Below are 22,924 nucleotides of genomic sequence, written 5' to 3'. Positions count from 1 at the left end.
AGAATGGTTAAAAAAATTCTCCGTCATGTGGTCTTTTTTTCCCCTGACCCAGAAATAATCCAGAGACTTATTTGAGATGCTCATCTGGGAGGCAGCGTAATGACGCACTGATTACTATTCAAAACATAACCCCAGCTGACATCGCGATTAATCAAAGTCTGGCTCACAGTCGACACTGCTGTACAGACCTAAACATGCCCTCCCAAACAGTCGACGTAGACTGTGTTGGCCCTAACGCATACTGGAAGAACTCAGCCACATTTAACATTCATTCAGCTCGATGACATTTTCACAGACGGCCCCCCGGGCAAGACAAAGGGATGAGGTAACGGTTAGAGCACGTTGCTATCTTGCTCTGAAGGTGATTTTCAAGCTCTTATTAATGGAGATGTATTAGGTGTGTGCAGTTGCCTAGGTTACTTTCTAACATTTAGGGCTGGGGGTCCGGGGGTCGTACCTCAGTCAAATTTTTTATGTCAAATACTTATTCAAATATTAATTTCCTGCATTCTGTTGAATCTTAAGGCCTCACTTTGTGCCTTTTCTGCATCATTTCATGATGTAAATGTCTATTTACACAATATCTATTTCAACAAAATATTGAAATATTTTGCAGTATGACTCTCAGGCATTCTGTATTGCTTTCAAATATGTATGTGTGTTTTTAAAAACACACTCAAGACCTAGGAGTGAGAGTTCAAAAAAGACCCAGTGCTGAACAAAATAGACCTGCTGCTGTCAGAGGTATTGTTGAATCTATGAGGTAAGGTTATGTTAGTTCTTGAAAAAAAAGTCCTGTGCGTCATTCATTTTCTTGGGGGGGGCAAATGCACGTGTTCAAAATATTGAGCGAGACATAAACCAAGCAATCCCCCGAAAAATCTACGGCTATTGGATGTGTACCCTTGCGTGTGTGTTAATGTGCTAAGCCTCACACTGCCTCTCTTCCATAGGCTGGCTGGGATATAAATAGACAACTTATGCCACCGCTACTCTAATCCTTATTGCCTAGAGACCATGGTTGGGGGTGGTTGGGGTAAGAGAGAGAGAGAGATGAGAGAGAGAGGAGTAGAGAGAGAGGAGAGAGAAGAGAGAGAGAGAGAGAGAGAGAGAGAGAGAGAGAGAGAGAGAGAGAGAGAGAGGAGAGAGAAGAGATGAGAGAGGAGAGAGAGAGAGAGAGAGATAGAGAGAGGATAGAGAGAGAGAGAGAGAGAGAGAGAGGATGAGAAGAGAGAGAGAGAGAAAGAGAGAGGAGAGAGAGAAAGAGAGAGAAAGAGAGAGAGAGAGAGAGAGAGAGAAAGAGAGAGAGAGAGAAAGAGAGAGAAAGAGAGAGCAGGATTGAAAAGAGGGATTGTGTAAGGTGTACTGACCTACATGGCTTGATCTTCGAACCTATTGGAGGCACCTATGCAACCCAGGTGACACTGCTTTTGAAATCAACATGCATCGAGGAGGAGTGAGGAGGAGGAGGAGGAGGAGGAGGAGGGGGAGGAAAAAGCAGGAAGAGAGAGAGACATGTGGAAACCCAAGAGTCGAGTCCAGAGGTGAAAAAAGAAGATCTGATCTTTTGAGTAAAGTAATCCACGGTCCCACTGTGAACCCCCACCAACCCCTTCCTCCTCGTTTCAGTTTGCTCTCCATTACAAGGAAGCACAGGGTCCATAAGAGGCAAGAATTTCTAAAACCAACAAACCAGATGGGTTCTATTTTCAACAAAGCCTAGTTAAAGGGCTATCAATAGACTATTCTGGGGGAGAGAAGAGGGGGATGGGGGGAATCAAAACACAGAACGGTGTTAAAGGCCCAAAAAATGTTTTTGTTTCTTAACCCCCAGGGAGTAGCATAAGTGAAATGGCATGTACATGGCATTTACAACTGCTTTTTGATCTCTCCTCTTTAATCTGATATGTTGCTCCTCTCGACCTCCCTTAAGGAAAGAAAATCTTACTTTGAAAAAGGTTCTGACTTTTAACATGACTGGCCCCTCAGACTCCTCAGTGGAGTTAGTGTGGTTAGCATTTGACATTACTGTCAATTATAAGGAACAAGTGTCTTTAATGCGTGCAGGTGTGTGTAGAAGTATAATACATTTAGCTAAAGCCACTGTAAAATACAACAATACAAATATAGATATGCCTATAGGCATAGTTTCCACTGTTTTGACCTGAGGTCAAATGGATCACGGATTAAGAATGCAAGTGAATTGTGATGCCAGTTAAACAAGTTGTATCAGTATTGTGGACATTAGCATACAGGGCAGTCAGAGAACACTTGCATCTGGAAGTCAAAAGCACATCCGATATTACAATATAAAAGCGTCCAGGTGTGTTTCTCTGCCACGTCATTGGACGGCACTAAAGCACCAAAAAAAGTCGTCTTTTCCTAAGTGATGTATTGACCCTTGGCAGTTTATACTGATAAACCTATACAGCCCATCCACTCAGCCCCTTAGATAGTGCATGCCACAGAGTCCAGCTCATGGAAAAGTCTTGAGTTTGACTAAGTGCACTCTCTTTTTTTGCCCTGTCCTTACTTCAGTCACAACTCTCACACACACACACACACACACACACACACACACACACACACACACACACACACACACACACACACACACACACACACACACACACACACACACATACTATGCAACACACACATGCACGCTCACTCACACACGCACGCACACACATGTAAAGACATAAGAGTACACAATCTCAGGCTCAGGCACATCATGAAAGCTGAGTTAAAAGGTAGACAGATCATTCACTGTCTGTATAATAAACCATGGCACGAAAGATACGATTTACACAGCATTACAAGGACTACATGGAAGGGCCACGGTCGTTATGTCATTAATACATATTTCATATAATTACGACAAAAAATCTGACATATTGCTAACATTACATAACATAAAGTCTTGTTATATTATTGACTGTCTTAAAAAGCAAACAGGCGACGCAGTTTGTACTGCAGTCCATGGCTGCAGTGCTGCTCAGTGTATGTCTACCTGAACAGCGCCCTCTGTATGCATCTAGCCGCAACTACATAGCTAGAGTTAAAAGTTGAGAGGTCGATTGAGCTAAATAGTATGGCTACGTTTCTGATGCATTCATGGGGGGATGCACTGTCAACACAATCTGACAATGAATAAGCATGTATCTGAACACTTTTCGAAGTCTAAATACACCGGTGTGATTTTCAAGTGATCGGTGAAAGTAGCTTTTGCAGATACACATGGTAACATTATGGAAACTGAGATTTTGACATGCTGGCCGCGCACCTCTACGAGCTAACAGCTAACTAGCTGTTTGAGCCAAGCTGCTCACTTTACTTCTAAGAGGAAATAAAAAAACAACATCTGAAGGTGGGTAAGATTGGCACTTGTAATTGTGTATTTTGCATTTATATGTATGTACTAACGCTATCTAAAGGAGTCTGTTAAAGCATAGCTTCACCTTTAATAGTAGCGACGCTATAAACTACGATGGTAGCATGTGTCATGTAGTTGCATTGCATCCAGAAGCTGTCATTTGCTCTCCTTTTTGGACATATTTGGGTTTTGATCGCTTGAAGCTTGTTATGGCTTGGTCCTAAAGCATTTATAATGTAGTAACCAAGCCCTGATACACGTCCCAGATTATCTTTTGTTATTGTTATTATCATTATGCATGTTGTTGTTGTTGTTATTATTAATGCCATGGTGGCAGATTGGATACTAAGGTTTATTTTAAAGACTATCTGACTACGTATCATTATTATATGTCAAATAGGACGATGACAATAATAACAATATTCAACGAAAACTGTGATTAAGATCCGATGCACGTAAATGTGTTAGACCATGTGTTATTTTGTCGTTTATTATATTGAATAAATGCTAACGTGTTTCCTTCTAAATGCACCCATTTGATTAAGAATAATTATTTATTTTGGAACACGTAGTCTAAATGTATGAACGTATCTAAATGTATAAAGTTGTTAGCACAAACATTAATCATCATTTGTACAAACAGCCACTTGCACCTTGGCAACGCCTAGCTTGTTGGCAAGCTGTAATACTCAAGACAGCGAGACCTTTTGGGATTTCAGTGATGGATGATGAATGAATAACACTCTGGTTCAAAGTAATATTGGCAGATAAGTGCTATGGTTAATGTATTACAGTAGGTAGTTTGGTAGCAGAGCTTGTCACTGCCTCTTGAAAGATTGCATGTATACTATATTGTATTCAGGTAATCTATGGTTGGATAGAGCAGTTTCTATAGTGTGGAAGTTGCAGATAAATATACACAAGTACATTTGCATATGGTGGCTGGGGGACAGCAGTTTGAGTTTGAGATAGTTTATTTTGCTTCCGCAAGGATGATCACCCCTGGATCACTTACAAAGTTGTTTTTTCAGTTTTTCTGTCGCGCCACATCCTTGATACAAATACAAAGTTGTCATTCTTCTCAAAGGGTCAGTTTTTGGCTGATACAGAGGTTAGAAATCGACTTTTTGAATTTATTTCGGTGCTTGTCAAGCCTAAATATACTACAGGCAAATAAGTCATTTGGAAAAATGTTCCCTTATGGTATGCCTTTATGAAAGAACAGTGATTCTAGACTATGCTGTGCCTGTTGCAAGTCCAGGCAGGTGGAGAGGCAAAACTGTAGCCTGACACCACCTGACGAATATCCGTATGCGTATTAGTTTGAATCCTCTCTGTTCATATCCGATTTCCAAGAAGTGTGTTCAACGGGCGCAGATCAAAATGTCTCTGGACCTTTAGGATAGACCTGCAACCAATCAGAGCAATGAATCGTGTGCCATATTAGTGGCAGCCACCTTGATTGTTTGAGAAAATGCCACATAACTTTATACAAACATTGACAAAAAGGTTTGCCAAACAGTGTACCTTTATGATTCAGGCCAACATTGGAATAGCAATGGCTCTGTATGTTGGTTAAAGAGAGATAAATAAGGAGGGCATCCAGACCCATATCCACATCCCATAAGCACTGGTTAGCATGCGGCGAGCTAACTCTGTTGAAATCTCTGGCTCCCGGCTCAGCTCAAAGGAAGGAATGCAAGATGCTAGCCAGAAAAATTCCAGAAGAATTCTTTGTGAGCACTGAGAAGTGTCTTATGCATTACATTCATGTTTGTGGAAGTGCTTTGAGAAAAATCGCCCAAGTGATTAAACGTTCAACCCTGGCCATTTCATTTCTTAATAAATCATCCCGACAAGTGGCTTTGTTTGTAGCCCGGCGAGAGGAAACGACTTGCCGCTCTGCTCTGAAAGGAGCAGTCTAAATATTCCGACTGCCTTGTTGAGTCCAAGCCCTCGTGGGCACAGACTGGGAAAATAACATGTTGTGTGTGAACTCTTAGAAATTGCCCCCTTAATAGCCCATGATTTCCATTTGCGAGCTCACTCCCTAGGTGTGTCGGTTTGTTATACGTCAAATTGCCCTCTCCCATTTTGTTCCACCCAGGGCACCCAAGGGTGTGTTCTCCGCACACGGCATAATTGTGACAATAGCGCTGAGCCAGCTTCCTGCTCTCCGCTTGCGTGTCTCATATTTTCCGTTGTTAAAAACCAACAGCCCTTAGACCCCTATTGCTTATGTGTAAGTGCTGTGCACACACACACACACACACACACACACACACACACACAAGAATGAAATGCACCTTCAGCCTGTTTGTGTGCTGACCTGGGACCTGCTGTGTCATGGTTGCTGGGTTTGCCAGGCGTCAGCGAGGGAGGAACTTAGAGGGGAACTGCAGGCTTGTGCAATCACAGCACTCATGGGCCTTATTCACCTAGCTGATGGTGGAACTAAAGATGGAATTCCACATTCGGTCCCCCCCCCCCGTCCCACCCAGAACCAAGATTGGCCCTAGGTCAATAAGGGCCATGGAGGTTAAAACGTTTTGTATCAGGGGTCTTGTGAGGCAATAAAACACACCTGCCAGACGTCCTGGTTCCCTGGTCGATGATTGTAGTGCAGTATTCCCGCATAAGCGGCCAAGGCCAAATCAGATCCTCACTTCTGGATATCCATCATTATCTACTGCTAACCAAGGGTCATACAAGGTTACGGAGGGTGTTTGCCTTGCCCATAGGGCTATGCATACGGTATCTCTTGGGTATGCTGTAGCTACAGGAACTAGCATGTCTAACCAGTATGTGTTTACATCCTGTTCCTCCTCAGGGGCAATATTCATGTTTCTCTTGTTTTGCTCTCTAGTTTATACAACTCTGAAACCACTGCTTCTACTAAACATTCATGAGTCAAATTAAACAACAGCAAAATAGTGTGCAGATTAGCTGAAAAATGTTGGATAGAGTGCTTCTGTGAATCATAACGTAGCCCACAATGAGTAACCCACAGTCAGAAATTGTTCCCCTATTTACATTCCAAACCGGGGAATGTCTGCCTCGTATTTTCCACTGTTTGTGAGGAAAATGTTTCGGATGTATACTTAACCATTGTTTCCCCTACATGCATACAGTAGTGGTGCACTGCCACTGCTGAATTACCAGTATCACAGCCATCAGCCGTGCAACCTTTTTCGTCATTTGTTTAATTAATTAATAACACAATGATGCTGAGTGCCCCTACAATTATATTTAAGAACATGTATATATAAGTGCACCCAAATTGTTGCATTGTCAATGGAGATTTCTTTTGCAATAGTGTTGACAAGAAAATGTCCACATGCATGTGATTTGTTTCTATGTTATAGTGTCAAACAAATTCCCTCCATGAATGTGCCAATCAGCATCGTGCAAATTCACATCAGAACAGTGCACGCACACATCAGCACCGTGTACGCACACATCAGCACCGTGCACGCACACATCAGCACCGTGCACGCACACATCAGCACCGTGTACGCAGACATCAGCAACGTGTACCCAGACATCAGCACCGTGCACACACGCATTCGCACTTTGGCCACACGCACATCGGCACATAGTTCACCTCACAAACACCTCAGCAACGCTGCTGTTAAACTTTTATTCTCTAGTTAGATAGGTTAGTTAAATAGGGGCTCCTACCAGCTGAGGGCTAACTTAGGAATGAATCCCATTGAAACATGACCCCACCCCACCCATCCTCCACCCAATAACCCTAACGTTATTCAATACCTAGAATAGCTTCCTGCAAGTCTGATTTGGGCTCCTTAAACTATGAAACTCAAGCCAGAGGGCGGTGGATGCTTTTATCCGGATAGCCATGCATTACAGTGATTGATTGCATCTATACTTCCCTTGCTGGGTATTCAACCCATTTGCTTTCTTTTTTTTCTCTCTCTCTCTCTCTCTCTCTCTCTCTCTCTCTCTCTCTCTCTCTCTCTCTCTCTCTCTCTCTCTCTCTCTCTCTCTCTCTCTCTCTCTCTCTCTCTCTCTCTCTCTCTCTCTCTCTCTCTCTCTCTCTGGTCTCCTCAGGTATGGCGGTGTCTGTGAGGGGCCTGTACTTTGTGGTGACCCTCTTCTTGGGCAGTTTCTTCGGGAGTGTGTTCATGCTGGGCCCCTTCCTGCCCCTCATGCTGGTGTCTCCGGCCTGGTACCGCTGGATCACTGACCGCATCGTAGCCACCTGGCTCACACTGCCTGTGGTGAGCGACAACAATGTTTTGGTTACGTCACATAAGAAAAGTGTGCCCTTCCCCTCTCCTCATTTACTGATTATTATTCAAGCATCATTCAATATAGGCTGTAGACATACGATATTGAACCCAGCTACTATTCCAACCTGGCCCATTTCTTCCACCTATCTTCCTCCCCCATTTAAGCATAATTATCCAAACTGACTGACTGATACTATGAACTATTGGCATACAGTCTTGTTCAACATGATTTAGTTTCCCTTCAGTCTGACTCCTAGCTCCGACTTCTTCTTCTCTGCATTCACGTCACAATCGTTGTGTTCGCTCCCCTCTCTGGCCCCTGGTCTCCAGTCGCTGCTGGAGCTGGTGTTTGGCGTGAAGGTGGTCATAACGGGCGACGGCTTCGTCCCGGGCGAGCGCAGCGTCATCGTCATGAACCACCGCACGCGCCTGGACTGGATGTTCCTGTGGTGCTGCCTGCTGCGCTACAGCTACCTGCGGATGGAGAAGATCTGCCTCAAGGCAGTCCTCAAGGCTGTGCCTGGCTTCGGTGGGTGGTGCCCTGCTGGATGTAGTGGTAGAATGACATTTAAATATACTGTAGTTCCCATTGGCTTTGGTCAATAGCAGCAGGGGTTTGGTCCCCCCCCCCCATCCAAAAAAACATGATTTGAGTTGGCCTTGGGAGAACATCCAGGTATTCAAGTTTTGAGTTTACAGAATGGGAACGTGAGATCAGGATGGTTTCACCATCAGGCTAACAAAGATATGCCAACCTCTCACTTTCTATGCTGAATTTGCAGGTTTTAGGTCATTCACTTGGATCTAGATCTGGAATACTAATATTTTGCCTCAGGGCTCAAGACTGCCACCCTTAATCATGTGGTGCAAGGTAAAGGCATGAGTGCCTGTTAAAAAAAAAAAAGTATATATATTTGCAGGGTTCTCCATGTAACGTTTAAAAAAAGGGTTGCGACAAAGACGTTTGATTTCTGAAACGGTCTAATTGGACACAGTTTTATTGGAACAACGCTTCAAAAAGCAAAACTAAATCAAGTCAGTACTGTGTGGAGGACGTCGCTGGCTTTGGGATCCACATTTGGTCCGCGTCCCACTCTGCTCTGTGCAGAGCTTCAACGTAAAGCGTGGCGCACACCAGACGAGCGCCGCACCACCCTGTCCATCAGCACCGCCCAGTAGAAGGACTGCACACGTCGGAGGATCCCATTTAGGTCTTGTTCTGTGTTTAATCAAGTGAGTGGTAATGGATGGCGATGCATGCCAACTGTCAAGGTTTAGTCAAGTGCTGGAAGTTCTAGTGTAGAGTGTATCGCGGCGCAGGTGTGAGTGCTCTATTTGGAAACAAGACCCACTTAACTTTAAATGAAGACGCGCTGTTTTGATCAAAAAAGGAAAGGGTTTTCTTTTTGTACATTGGGCGAAGTTTCAGCACAGTTTCACCAGCGCTATCCAAGAGCATGGTAAGAAATGCATTGTTCTTGATGACGGATAGCCAGAAAATATCTTAATTGGAGTATATGCCCCAATTAGCATCAAAGCCTACAGTAGAAAATGTTAGTCTTGAGCCCTGGCTTACAGAGCAATGAATTTACAGTCGAGTGTTGCCGATACTGTATGTTGAAATGCACGGATTCAAGTCAATAACTTATGCACTGATTTGAACCAGTCATGCTGTCATGATGATGGGTACTTCGAATTAGGCAGGCATTGCGTGTAGCTTACTTTCTTGAAACGTGAGCTTGCTGATTAGGGCACTAACTTAATCTCGTTCCACCAATCTCTTCAGCCGTATTCCAGAGCTCATCTCTGAATTCAATAAAGGTCGACCGACAGTTGATTTTTAAAGGCAGCTATAATAAGGAGAGTTTAGGGCAGGAAGAGGCTGAAGGCTTTGCCTTATAGTGTAACGCCATGGCTAATAATTCTCAGACACAACAACATTACAAAAAAATGTGTCACAGTTGGATAGGGGATTACACCCCCCCCCCCCCCAACCCCTTACTAGAACTTTTTTTTTTTTTTATCTCACACTGTTCAAATTCCAGTTGAAACAACATGGCCACCCAATTTTGGGGGGCCATGTTGCCATGTAGGAGCGCTATCTCTGAGTGTGTGTGATGATCTTGGCTAGTTTTACCTGAGCACAACTGGAGTGCAGCCTCACCCAGCCCCAGAGTCCAGTCAGTCCGACTCGACCCAGGTGAGGCTGCTTAAAGCAGCCATCATACACACACACTCCCATCATTTGATCCAATTTAACCACTTTAGAAAATGATAAGTTGATGATTACTGGATTCTGCAGCACTGTCCTCCGCCTGCTACATATACAGGCAGTGTATGAATGGATTTTTGCTTTACTGAATATTCAGCTATGCGTTTGGAACAGCCAAAGCTTGAAATTATGTATTCAGGCCAGCCCTAACTCTAGTCTAGTTGAGCGAGGACAGGACCTTTTTAGATATTTCGTCTCCCAGATCGGAAAAGTCTCCCAGATCTTATCCATTCTTCAAAGTTAAAGTCAAACCAAACGTGTCCTTTTCCGTATTAGCACAGACAGGCTCATAGCGTTTTCTACTGCACCAAAAAACACTCGGAGGCAGTCGGGAGTCCGTCTACTTCCACTGTCACCCTTTGCTCAAGGTGCTCTATACTTATCCCGCAGGATGGGCGATGCAGATGGCGTGCTTTGTGTTCATCCAGCGCCGCTGGGAGGACGACCGCAAGCACATGGAGAGCATGCTGGGATACTTCTGTGACATCAGAGAGCCTCTGCAGCTGCTGCTCTTCCCCGAAGGCACTGATCTTACCGGTAACGTTTTTTTCATTTTTTTTTAGGATTCATATTGTATTGTCTTGTTTTTGTGTTTTTCCAAATAAGCGTCTTATCCTGCATTCACATGGATTCGGGTAGACTGCAAACAGGATATCAGGGTAGTGGGGAAGAGCAGGGGGTAATATTAGGAGAGGCTGACACAAAGTACCAGCAACTGTAACGGTAGACGACAGTGCCATCCAAAGTTAACATATTGCACTTTTTGCGGTCCTCTGCGATGGATTTATAACCCCCGCGGGACCAAGCTCCCTCCTAGGGAGACAACGGGGGTGATATGGACAATGAGAAACTGTTGTTTTTTTATTTATGACCCGATATTTTCGATTTAATTAAAATAAATATTTGCAATAGAATATTAAGAGAAAGCTGAATTTCATAGTTTCTTTTTTCATAGAGCAATTACATAATATAAGACTCAAATTAATCGTATTTATATATTTGATACATTCTTTGTAAACAAAATATATCACCATAGCAATCTTTCATCAATTATGTTTATTTTTGAAATCCTGCAATTCGGTCGGACTGTTTTTCTAATGCCGTCCAGAAGATGTTGTTTGTCTGCCTTCTACCGTCTGCCTGAATACATGGGTTAGCCATGGGAAACCCAGCATTTATGTCTTTAAAATACAAATAAACCGGTTTTGGTTTTGTGTGCATTTAGTTTAGTCTTGTTTTGGTTTTTCAAAATAAGTGTTGGGTGTCTATAAAAAAAAAAGGATTAAACAGGGTTTTGTTTAGTATGCATTTTCTATTGGCTTCTTTTAACTTTAAACAATAAAGGTCTTATTGTTGTTTTGTTTGTTTTGTATGTATATATTTTGTTTCGCCCTGCTTAGTTTTTTTTCTAAATAAGTCCCTCAGCCCTTCATGTGACACAGTGTGCCTGAGCTAAGGCTCTTATTTTGACACCTCCCCTAGGTCATCGCAATAGCATGTTGTGCAAAGGCCATTTCAGGAGTGATAAGACCACAGCTAAATCCCATTTTACCACATACATGCTTCTTTCATTTGTATGAGATTTTCTTTCATTTTTTTCCCCAGCAAAATAACAATGGTACCGCATGTGAAAGCCTCTAAGATCCCTGGCTAAGCCAATCGATGATCCCAAGTGGTTAGAGCCAGGGTCGAGACTCAGTCCCCCCGTGACGTTGGAGATGACCAATCGGGCTTCGGACGTTATGTCATGTTGGGCTTTGAGGGTTTTGGCCCCTTATAGCCATCCAGCTCTGTTTTCCTTCGCTGTGTTAGGGTTAGGGTCAGTCTGTGTCTCTGTCTCAGTCTCAGTCACGGTCTGTGATGGTTTGTTTGTTCAACCTTCCCTAAACATTTGAGCTTCATTCACCTTCACACTGGCCCTACCTTATCATGTGATGGCTTACACACACACACACACACTTAAGTCTCAAGGGTGCACGTAAGCCCCTTCACAAATTTCCCATTGCCTCAGTTGGAGTCAATGTAATTAAATTTAAGAACACCATATGGGTTTGGATGGGCACTTATGTGAGAGTGACAAGTTCAACCCGACACGCCCTTCACGTTGCAGACGCCCGTTACATAATATGAATAATAGGACATCCATGGTGGTTGAGGTGAAAACCAAGCAGTGCGGCCACCATGTGTATACAGACACTTTGTGGCTATTCTGGATGTAAAACGTCCTGTACTGGCCTGGACTCTGTGGACTCAGAGTCCTCTGCCAGGACTCTGTGAAGGCCATTCCATCGGGCTGCTGTGTGATTATAAATTACAAGTCTTGGTTAATCGTTTATTTTAATGAAGTGGAGTAGTATTTTATTGAAGGTACTGTTTTAGATTTTTGTGATTGATCATACAGTTTACTGATGAATAGCAATATGAACGACACTAAGAATAAAAGTATACTCATAGATCCGGTGAACATTGTTCTCTCCTTTGTAGGTTTCATATCTCGCGATCAAAGGTTAAAATCTGAAGTTTGTGTTTTTGTCGCAGAGAACACCAGAGCGAGGAGCGATGAGTTCGCTGTGAAGAACGGCCTTCCCAAGTTTGAGTATGTGCTGCATCCCCGCACCACCGGGTTCACCTTCATCGTGGAAACTCTGCGCAAAGGTCAGAGTTCAATCCCAAGATCGTTTTCAAATGAGCGGGGGGGGGGTATTAAACGGATTCACCCGGTATCTGTCAAGAGTCAAACAGCCGATTCGAGCAGTTGCTCATGACTATTATGTGCCTATTGACCATTGCGGTGGAAAAGACACCAAAGGCTTCCATCAACACTGGAGTCTCTGATGCACACGGGGAGACAGTGACACGTTCTCCCTCAGTGACCTCAGGGGATCCAGCGGTTGCGTTATTGGAGCTGGATCATACCTGTTAGTCCTCAGGCCTCGAAACAACTACTTCATCCTCGTGCCAGCCATTACAGCATCCCGCGAGCGTCTCATGTTTCCCCTGTGAGCTAATCCTGGCAGCCGTCCAGTCGCTTCCCTTTGCTCAGACAACGCTCTGGCCCCTCTGGACACCCAGCACGGCACTTACCCTTCCCAGCAGGTGCTGTGAATCACAGTAGTGTCAGCGGCCTCGACTAGGTCTCTCTCTCTCTCTCTCTCTCTCTCTCTCTCTCTCTCTCTCTCTCTCTCTCTCTCTCTCTCTCTCTCTCTCTCTCTCTCTCTCTCTCTCTCTCTCTCTCTCTCTCTCTCTCTCTCTCTCTCTCTCTCTCTCTCTCTCTCTCTCTCTCTCTCTCTCTCTCTCTCTCTCTCTCTCTCTCTCTCTCTCCCCCTCCCCCTCCCTCCCTGTTTACTCTCTGTGTATGTCTCCTTGATGTCACCGGGCTTAGCTAGGTCTCTGTCTGTCTGCCTGCCTGTCTGTCTGTCTGTCAGTCGCGCTGTCTGTCTCACCCTCACCACTAACAAGTCCTGTCTGTGGGTCTTTGTCTCAGTCGGGTGCGGTGCTCTCATTGCTCTATTAATACCAGGGTAGCGCTAAGCTGTACGTAGGCTAGTAATACAGGCAGGTGTCATCCCGCCCGGCATCATGCTGTGCAGGGTAAGTAGAGGGGGATATGTGTTATGTAAGGCGGGCTGGGGTTGGTTGTGGTGGGGAGGACGATGTTGTGAGCAGTGGAGGAGGGGGAATCATGCAGCACTAAGCCACTGGTTCAATTAGAGGTACGTATGTAATGGAGTTCAGAGCTTTGAGGAGAGCCCAACACCGTGCTTATTAGCGGGAAAGAGGGATGAGGATGTAATTATGTTGCACGGAGAGTGAGCTGTGATGTCGGGTCTAAATATACACCTCAATTAAACATCAAATTTGGTGTAAAATGTCTGAATAGGATTATGAGGTTTATTTGTATGTTGTTTCTTTGTCAAGGGTAGGAAGGGGTAGTGGCTAGGCAAAGGGTGCTGGGTTCTATCCTCCATGTCCATCATCCAAGCAAGATGCTTGGCCCCTCAATGATCTAGGAATTAAAAAACTAAAACTAATCAAACAAAGGGAATTGGATCAATACATTTGAATAACTTTTTGTGTTACCCAGTATAGTTGAAGTGTGCCACTCCAACCCCAAAAGCAATCTGAACTCCTGTCCCTCTCCTTCTCCCCCTCCCGCCCGCTCAGCGGACAACCTGGACGCCATCCACGACATCACCGTGGCCTACCCCAAGAACATCCCGCAGACGGAGCGCCACCTCATCATGGGCCACTTCCCCCGCGAGATCCACTTCCACGTGCGCCGCTACCCCGTGGCCTCCCTGCCCGCCTCGGCCGAGCTGCAGGCCTGGTGCCAGGAGCGCTGGGCGGAGAAGGAGGCCCGCCTGCGGGACTTCTACTCGGCGGAGCCGCGGGCCTTCGACCGGGAGGGCGTGGCGCGCGTCCCGCCCTGCAAGACGGAGCTCCGGGTGACGCTGATCAAGGCGGCCTCGCTGCTCTACTGGAGCGGCTTCATCGCCTTCTGCTTCACGGCGCTGTGGCTGTGGGCGCCCGTCAGGCTCTACTGCCTGGCCATGGTCGGCGTGTTCCTGGCCCAGCAGAAGGTGATCGGAGGCCTGGAGCTGCTGGAGCTCGCCTGCCACCGCTACTGGAAGAACCTGGCTGGTGGCGGGGCAAAGGGGGCAAAGGTCTTGGACGGCAAGACGCAGTGATAAGACGAACGGATGCAAGAGGGCGGATGGATGAAGAGGCGGCGCTGACTGGAAAGTGTCTCGTCGCCGTATAACCGTCCTTAGCCCAGGGGGGCCGGGGTCGGGCTGAGGAGTTGCTTGCCCTCGACCGGACTCAGAACCCCTTGGTCTCGCGGACCCCGGCGTGAGGCCCTCCAGTCCTCCTCTGCTTCAAGAGAGCGAGGAGGAAGGCGCAGCTACAATGGGGCGGTGTGCATGGCTTGGATAAAGGGTACGCTTTTTAGCGTACTGTGGGACGCGAAAGGAAAACCACGGAAGAAAGAAATATAGCAAGGACAAACGTTCCTTGGAAACCACCAGTGAGCCACCAGTGAACTTGCTTTGTAACATTATATCGTTCCGTCCATCCAGTTCCCGGCTGTTAACTCTGTGGAGTACAATCATAGGATCTCCCACCATGTCCAATACAGTTCCTTAATTAATGCTTTTATAGATCTAGTTTGTGATCAGTGATCATCCAGAACCCTGGTGTCCAGTTTTATAGTGTACCAGACGTTACTTGTTTGTTATCGTAATAGTCTAGCAATGACTTTGTTTTAATTTGATTGGTTTTAGGGTTTATTTAATTTGTTGGTTTCATGTGTCATTCAGGTGAAGGAACACAGCCATAGTACAGCTCACATGATAAGTGCCATGTGGACATTTTATTCTTTTTCTTTTTTTTTTCTATTTGAGTCCATATTTGTAGTCCATATAGATCAGTTTTTACGCCAAGAGAGTGGCTTTCTGAAGAAAACACTCAAAAAGAACGCCATTAGAATCAGAATCAATAAGCATACAGCCATAGCTTAACTTGATTGCATTTAAATGCTGTTAAAAATCCCCTTCAGTCCAGTCTGGCTTATACATTTTAAATGTATAAAGGGTTGGATGTCATGCTTTGGATTTGTCACATGTTTACCGCTGTTTAGCCGTGAGAAAACAATGAGTGTCTTTGCATGCTTGCTTGAGTAGCTTTTAATCATAAAAGCCAAACGCTAACTGTAAAATCAACGTTGCCATCCATAGCTGTCCTCTCACTTGCGAAGGGCCAAGATCTCACTGTGTGTCATTTTTTTAACCTCTGCGAAAGAGTGGCGGCCAATGACCTTCCTCTCTCATTTCTGTTCCGTTTTCGTTCTGGGGTGAACCAGGGGATGCCTTGTAAAGGCAGGAACTGGTTGTCAGTGTGGCCTGGGGCATCATCCCCCCCACGGCTGCACACAGGGTGCCACGGAAAAGGGCACCAGACCAGACTTGGAGTGGAAAACTGTTCCCCCTGCGATGGGATACCTAATCCCAAAAAACCTGGGTAAGGCCCACCTCTCTGTGCGCCCCTCGGGCGGGGGAGCTGGCATCGACGCATGCGTGTGCTAAACTCAATTAGCCACTGACAGCTGGAGAGGTACTCGCTCGCTCAATTGTGCCAAAAAAGGACCGGAATCGAAACATTAGTTGGGGTGGGGGGTGAGGGGAAGCGAGGATTCCAGTCAGGTCTGGACACACTTTGAGTACCAAGAGACAGCATGCCAGACTCCAATTTGAGGAGGATTCGCCACATGGGCAATGAACTTTAGACTATCATGACACTGTGCAATGTAGAACCACTCTACTGACTGTCTCGGTGGCTGCAGGTTAGGCTATCAATCTGTTGTATACATTTATTTTTTGTATTGCCGGAGAACGGTCTGAAATGTCTTGATTTGTTTGTCAGAGTCCGTGACCTCAATAGTTAAAGTCTGGTTTCCGTCACTGTGATAGGCTCTTGACAATTATCTCGTCTGTACGTCATTTACCGTACAATTCGTTTCCGGTAGCCAACTCTTTTGGAGGTTATCTCTAGTATCTTCTTAATTGTTTTTCTCTGTTTGATTGTTATGTTAATTTTATATGACATATTTACAGCCACTGGCCTCAATGAAATGCACTGATCACCGTAATCAACCTGTCGTATATGGATAAAAAATAAATGAATATAGTTGTTCACTGTAGTTTGTTCCTTGTAATATTTTACTGATTGTAATGACACTTGTGAGCTCAATTCACATCCTTCTTTTTTTCAATGGACAAAAATCTATTTCCGTGTTCATTTAAGTGAAGCGGTCACGTAGCAGCCCGCAGCGTGACGCACACTGCAGGGAGTGACGCGACACAGCCCTCTAAATGTGTGTTATACAACACCCAACAAGTCCTAGTTTTATGCTCCCTTTTAACTGGACACACACACACACACACACACACACACACACACACACACACACACACACACACACACACACACACACACACACACACACACACACACACGATGGATATAGAGGTCAGGAGATTTGAAGGTGAAGTGTGGTTCCCATAGCGACTAGTGTGTTGACTCCCCGTTTCCTAGCAACAGGATATGGTATGATGTCAATGGAAAGCATGCTATTTTGTATCTCCTGCTGACGGAATGATGTCATTATTTTGTGGGAGTGTCAGAGAGAGAAGAGGGGTGGACGTGGGGAGATTTGACAAGTAATAAGCCTATATCGTTGTGTGTAAGTAGTGTGGCCTAAGTTTGCGTTGGGTAAAACACCTGGCAATGATGACATGCACTAAACGTGGTTAATACACTGAGGTATAGAGGTGCTCTATAAATAGCTTCCAAGGGAGTATGAATCATTGGCTAAGTATAGATACAATTATACGATAAGGGTTTTTTTCCCAGAATATCCCATGTTACAGGATAGCCTATATGTTGGCAGTGTGAATCTGGTAGACGGTCTGTTTCTTTTCATTTTTATCACCATGTATCTGATAATCGAAGGTCGAACATAGGCTATTAATATAATGACTAGATTAAATTATTTATTATTTATTTATGCAATCGAAATTGAGGAGTATTCATCACATATTGAAATAGAAACATAGGGTTTTGTTGTAGACTACTTTAGAACTTAGCTGTTAACTGCATCTAGATGGCTTTTCAATGGTGTCTCCATCCCGTGGTCGGCATTAGGAAGTGTAATGCCCTCTTCATATGTTTGTCAATTGTTTTCGCATACTAGCCTCTTTGGTATACGGCTGGGCTTCGGAGGTCATTAATAGTTCTTCACTGCAAGCCTCTTGTTGATTATTCCCCTGAGATGGCAGACGCAAGTCAGCTGTATAACATCAACACTATAAATAACACCATGCACTGCCACTGCATTGATTAGAAACGCATCGACACAGCCTATTAAGAACCAATTTCAAACGCCAAACTTACTTCTCCCAAGTTGTATTTTGCACTGCAAGTTGTGTCGCGCTTCGTTCCGATTGCTTTTGTCATGCCATGTATTCAACGCAATCATGTAATGTTACAATGGTGGATTTTCTTTTTTTAAGTCTTGAATTCGAAAGATCATCTAAAGCAAAGAGCCATAATAATTGAAATGAGTCATGCTTCTCAGCAAAAGCTTTGGAGGCACAATTTAGAGTAGAATAATTCCACATGTACGTAGGCCTAGATCTCATCCCGGTCGTCAATATCATACTGCCATCTAGCGGCCATCTAAGAACACGAAACATTTTGGATCTGTAATAACATTTGTATTTACATAATAAAAAAAACGACTTATATTACTATAAGGATGAAATTATTATGAATATTTTCAATTATTTAGAAAAACTTGATACATTTCCTATGTATTTATTTACAAAATAAGACAAACCCAGCAGGGCACAGGGTTTACTCAAACAAAGAGTAGGCCTATACACAGCAATACTGATGTCTTTATTTTGAAATAATCACAACAGAACTACTGCAAAAGCCTTAAAATCGTAATGTCAAGAAAATGATAGATAAAATCTAAATTATAAACAGTAATCATCCTGGAAAATAATCATTCTACGAACACTAACACAACAACAATATATCAATAAAATTATAAAAAATTAAGTTATAACAAATTCTCTCAAATATATATATTGCAAAGTACATTGTCAAATGTTCCAAACAAAGTCACCCATCCTCTTGGAAATCTTTTTTTTTTCTTTTAACAATCTTAATTTTGCGACACTTTTTGTACAAGAGAGGCATGTAATTACTTCCCTAGCCTCATCTGTTGAAAAGCCAGTTGACTTGTAATACTCCAGTTCTGTTTTCTCCAGGGAACCATATTGAATATTACGGCCTAATGCTGTTTTGGTTTAAGCCAGTACGTCGTTGAATGGGGGTCTGTCAAAAACAGACCCAACATACATTTTGTTTCCCTCCTTACACTACAAGACAAAGTGGCCGAATAGCGTATGATCCCAAAGACAGAGCCCCTCAAAGAGACTTCTCCTCCCACCTCACACGCACAGTGGCTAAGAAATCCAAACAGAAGAACTGCAGCAATAACTGAAATTTGGCATGCAGAATAGTCTGAAGTTTAAAAAAGAATGGGGAAAGTAACATACACATTTGACCATATAAACAATGAAACTCATCAAGTGAAGCCAGTCAATGCATCTTGCATTTATCACATACAGTGATTACTGTTTTAAGTGAGGAAAATAGGCTGTTTATATTATCAAGTGATATGACTGTAGATACTGACCCTGTATTACATTTCTCAACGCATAGCAGAAATGTGTGTGTGTTAAGAGAATGGGATATTTGCTCTAACACTGTTGAGTAGTTACTTTGTAGTTTCCTGTTTTAATCTCTTTATATATCCCAAAAGGTGGTGCTGACGTGACGAGATGGATCATCATCGGGCTGCAATTACACATGCATTTGAGTACACTGTAACAAATGTGGTGCATAGTGCAGTGTTGGTATTCTGTGTGGACGCGCACTTAAAAACAAGTCGTATTCTCCGTAAATTAGTTTCAGAAAATTGTAACTTGCCAACCAGTGTTCCGCTCTGCTGGAGTCATCTGTCCTAGACAAGGGTAGAAGAGGTGGAGGAAGAGGAGGCGTGTGTGTGTGTGGCGCCAAGACATCGTCGACCACTAAGTCTGCAGAACGGCGACGTTCGGGCGCGGAGGCAAAGGGAGGACGGTGGTGCTAGAAGGGGCGGGAGGTACACAGGAGGAGTGAGTCCTTCTCCGCCGTTCCGTCAAAGGGCTGCGGGGCCTCACGAGTTGTCAGACGGGACGTGCTCCTCGAAGCCTTCGCTCTCGCGGACCAGGGCCCGCTCCAGGATCACGCGGCCTTCCTTGTAGCGCTGGCTGTCCTCCGTGGCGAACTCGTAGATCCAGCCCAGCTTGCTGTTGCAGTTCTTGCAGCTCACGTCCCTCACCATGTGCCTGCCCGTGAGCATGACTCGGTCCTGCACCTCGCTGTACTGCAGGTTCACCACCTGCAGGTGTAAGGAGAGCAGTGGAAATGCATGGCTGGACAGTTATTGATGATTATGTGTTAAAGACACCGTGAATTAAACAAAGAAAATACTCGTTTAAATCGAGAGGTTGTCACTTGTGTAACTTTTTTTTTTTTTTTTTTTCCAAAGCATTTTACACCGAATTCCGATACATCATACAGGTCATTGAGCAGGTAGAGGTTAGGCTGTTGACCATTGAGATCCAACCAAGAACCTTTTTGATGGGAGTCCAATACCATAACAACGATACTATGCTGCCCCCTACTGCCGATTTTGCTTGTGTCTGACAAAGGCTGGCTGTCTTGGAAGGCTAGGAATTCCAGCCATCATATAATATGAGGCTTGATATAGTTCCTAGTTGACTAGTCCAAACACAGCTGGCTAGCATATGTAATTACTTGTACCATCCAATCAAAATATGAAGGAACACCTTTGACCTTCATTCGGACAAGTTTAGGAAATGAGACAGAAACTGAAATTGATTAAGTTAAGTAAGACTACAACAATAATATTTAAGTGATAATCAATAATAATCACAGACATTTATAAATCAAGCATTGGTCATGTGCATTTCTAAGCCCTATTTAAGTTTCCACCACCACCATTGCACCTTATTAAAGAGGAAGGCTCTGCCGGTGGCCCCGGTGAAGCGTGTGGAGATGAGCTCCGATCGATTGGTGAGGATGGTGTCACAGTTGGCACAGGAGAAGAGGCGTGTTCCACCGATGTGGTCGAGGAAGATTCGCCCCATTGTCCTGTCCGCTTCAGTGGGTCTCACTCTATTTATTGCTTTAAAATGCAGTTAGTAAAAAAAAAAAAAGACGCAAACAATATTAGTCTTCAATAAGAAGAATTCGAAACAGTAGGGCTACATCTGTCTTTTCAACTAGGAACAAGGTACCCACTCAAAAATACTTGTCATGAAAATACTTGACAGTAGATGGCAGCTGTGTCGTTTTGTTTTGTTTGAGAATACATGGAGTTCCAATGGCACACACTTGTAGAAACTTAGAAGGCGTTGGGTACTGTTAAAAATACAATACCAGGTTAGTTTGCTAGGTTGTACTTTGGCTTTTTATGCTTTTGCGTGGTAGTTTATGAATCGTAGTGATCTCATTATCATGACGAGCTCTTCCGCTAACTGGATGGCTACAGCTACTGACAAGAAGACAACAACCCCCAACGATCGGTAATCCCCGGAGAACGGTTCCCTACCTTGTCGAATGACTTCCCGAGTCGAATACTTGTTTTGCCTGAAACGATGTCAACAATAAAGTTGTTATATTTTCGTGTCACTGCGCCGTTGTGGGGATCGTCGTCGTTGGTCGTGGCTTTGTTGTTCTTTTCCAGCTGTTCCTGCTTGCGTCGTGCTGCTCACTGCTACTATCAACATCCGGTCATGACGTCAACACTGCGACAGTTTTCCCTTTGTCCGCAAGGCGGCAGCACCGAACCAAAATAGGCCTATTTGTTTCAGAATGAGTCATCCAGCAGACGTTTAAACCAAAGTAACCTAAAGCGAATTGATAATCTAGGATGCCTGCAATTAGACTGCCATATCGCACCAATAACCTAATAAACTAATCGTTGTTCACCCGTTGCAACTCATTCTGTTAACCTAAAAGGGTCACTCACTCACAGGGTATCTCATCTAGGTTCAACCTTGGTTAATTCTTTCCTCGAAGAAGACACCGAAAATCTGTGGCTGGCTGTCAGCTGGCAGCACTTTAATATGACCATCAAATCCTTTTATTCTGGCCGAATGACAGGATTGGATTACCTTTCTGTCAATCTACATACACATTGCGCATGATCGGTGTCTTCCACAATAGTGCGAGCTAGTCACAAGAACGGCACAAGAAAGTGCAGCCAATATTTGAAGTCCCACCTCTACCCAAAGACAGCTTGCTACGCTACACAAAGTAAGAAAAGAAAGAAAGTAGAAGAAAATGCTAGGACCAACATGAGTTTGGCTAAAGCAATTGAGAGACAACATCGGTAGCCGAGGGAGCGCAGTGCCATTCATCAAGAGACCAAACCTTGTACATCGTGACATGATGACATCACATCGCAACGACCGCCTAGGAATAGGAATGCATAGGAGCATATAGGCATGTTATTGGTACCAATTGTGTTTTGGTAATTGCTTAGTAAATGAATCGCCTATTTGTCATTCTTGGGTGTTGTTTTGTTTAGTTTGAAACTTCCTCAGTGTTTCTCATGCGAGACGTGATGTACCAGCCCTAAAGCCTTATCTGATGGTATTTAAGGACAACAAACTCAACAATACGGCGCCTCTAAAGACCATGTATGAGCAACTTTCTGTCAATAAGTCTGTGAGGTCTTTGTCCTTTTCCGACTTGTTGACAGAAAGTACACAAGTTTTCAATCTGTTTATAGTTTTGGGTTAAGTTCCAAGATATTCTAACCTGTTACTTGAAACACGCTGCTTATTGCACTTAATTTCAGGCCCATAGGTAACAAAGTGGGTTAAACATGGACATGTTTCAAAGCTTTTTTATACAGTTGCCTTCTACTTGAAATCAATATTATACCTTATATAATTATTGCCTTACGACCAGTTTTAAAATCCCAAAAGGTTAACCCAGGGCATATTCAATGACATCCTTAAGACAATCTCATAATGCAATGTCAAGCCTTTTGCAATCTATTCATATCTAATCACATCATCCCCAAAACCTGAAGTTGATCAGTACAACCATTTTAACGATTTGTGTAATTGCAAGTACACATAAATAGTTGGATTCTTGTGTAGGCATATTAACCATTTCATGGATATGACAAAAGAAATATGAATTTATCATATTTTCAAAGGGTACAAGAACGTTTAACATGCTCACAAAGTTAGCGGATAATCATATTTTCAAAAGGATGCATTTGCACCAATTCCTTTACAAAAGGATCAGGATGAAGGATTCATCTTCTGATGTGCCTCCCAACAGTTGTATTGTCTTCTCATATATTTGACA

At 43.9% G+C, this 22,924-nt stretch overlaps 2 protein-coding genes across 3 annotated transcripts; one reads left to right on the top strand and one right to left on the bottom strand.

Annotated features, from left to right (window-relative positions):
* Window positions 1–3,046: 3,046 nt before the first annotated feature.
* lclat1 (lysocardiolipin acyltransferase 1) lies at window positions 3,047–16,598 on the top strand. The gene is made up of 6 exons (XM_030356194.1): window positions 3,047–3,370; window positions 7,448–7,617; window positions 7,960–8,158; window positions 10,292–10,438; window positions 12,440–12,556; window positions 14,066–16,598. Exons 2-6 carry the CDS (start codon window positions 7,450–7,452, stop codon window positions 14,587–14,589), a joined length of 1,155 nt encoding a protein of 384 aa, XP_030212054.1. The 5' UTR covers window positions 3,047–3,370; window positions 7,448–7,449; the 3' UTR covers window positions 14,590–16,598.
* A 1,660-nt stretch (window positions 16,599–18,258) lies between these two features.
* On the bottom strand, window positions 18,259–21,637 carry LOC115543707 (protein yippee-like 5). 2 transcript variants are annotated; one of them, XM_030356196.1, is made up of 4 exons: window positions 21,150–21,336; window positions 20,840–20,959; window positions 20,545–20,723; window positions 18,259–19,913 (listed from the first exon to the last, which is right to left on the bottom strand). In XM_030356196.1, the coding sequence occupies exons 3-4, from the start codon at window positions 20,683–20,685 to the stop codon at window positions 19,689–19,691; spliced, it is 366 nt and encodes a 121-aa protein (XP_030212056.1). In that variant the 5' UTR covers window positions 20,686–20,723; window positions 20,840–20,959; window positions 21,150–21,336; the 3' UTR covers window positions 18,259–19,688. The 2 variants fall into 2 exon arrangements, with proteins under 2 accessions (XP_030212056.1, XP_030212055.1); XM_030356195.1 differs by lacking the exon at window positions 20,840–20,959 and having other exon boundaries at window positions 21,150–21,637.
* Between the last annotated feature and the right edge of the window lie 1,287 nt (window positions 21,638–22,924).

The sequence above is a fragment of the Gadus morhua genome, chromosome 5, assembly GCF_902167405.1.
Source record: "Gadus morhua chromosome 5, gadMor3.0, whole genome shotgun sequence".
NCBI classification, from domain to species: Eukaryota; Metazoa; Chordata; class Actinopteri; order Gadiformes; family Gadidae; genus Gadus; species Gadus morhua.
The sequence above is the reverse complement of the archived record's forward strand: the minus strand, read 5'-3'. Positions and strand labels throughout refer to the sequence as shown.

Excerpts from the sequence above, each read along its gene's own strand:
- LOC115543707 (XM_030356195.1), bottom strand. The coding sequence starts at position 20,685 with ATGGGGCGAATCTTCCTCGACCACATCGGTGGAACACGCCTCTTCTCC. Across the intron at positions 19,914-20,544 it reads GAGCCTTCCTCTTTAATAAG|GTGGTGAACCTGCAGTACAG; the intron begins GTGCAATGGTGG and ends TTACACCTGCAG.
- lclat1 (XM_030356194.1), top strand. The coding sequence starts at position 7,450 with ATGGCGGTGTCTGTGAGGGGCCTGTACTTTGTGGTGACCCTCTTCTTG. Across the intron at positions 7,618-7,959 it reads CCTGGCTCACACTGCCTGTG|TCGCTGCTGGAGCTGGTGTT; the intron begins GTGAGCGACAAC and ends CCTGGTCTCCAG. Across the intron at positions 10,439-12,439 it reads CGAAGGCACTGATCTTACCG|AGAACACCAGAGCGAGGAGC; the intron begins GTAACGTTTTTT and ends TTTTTGTCGCAG.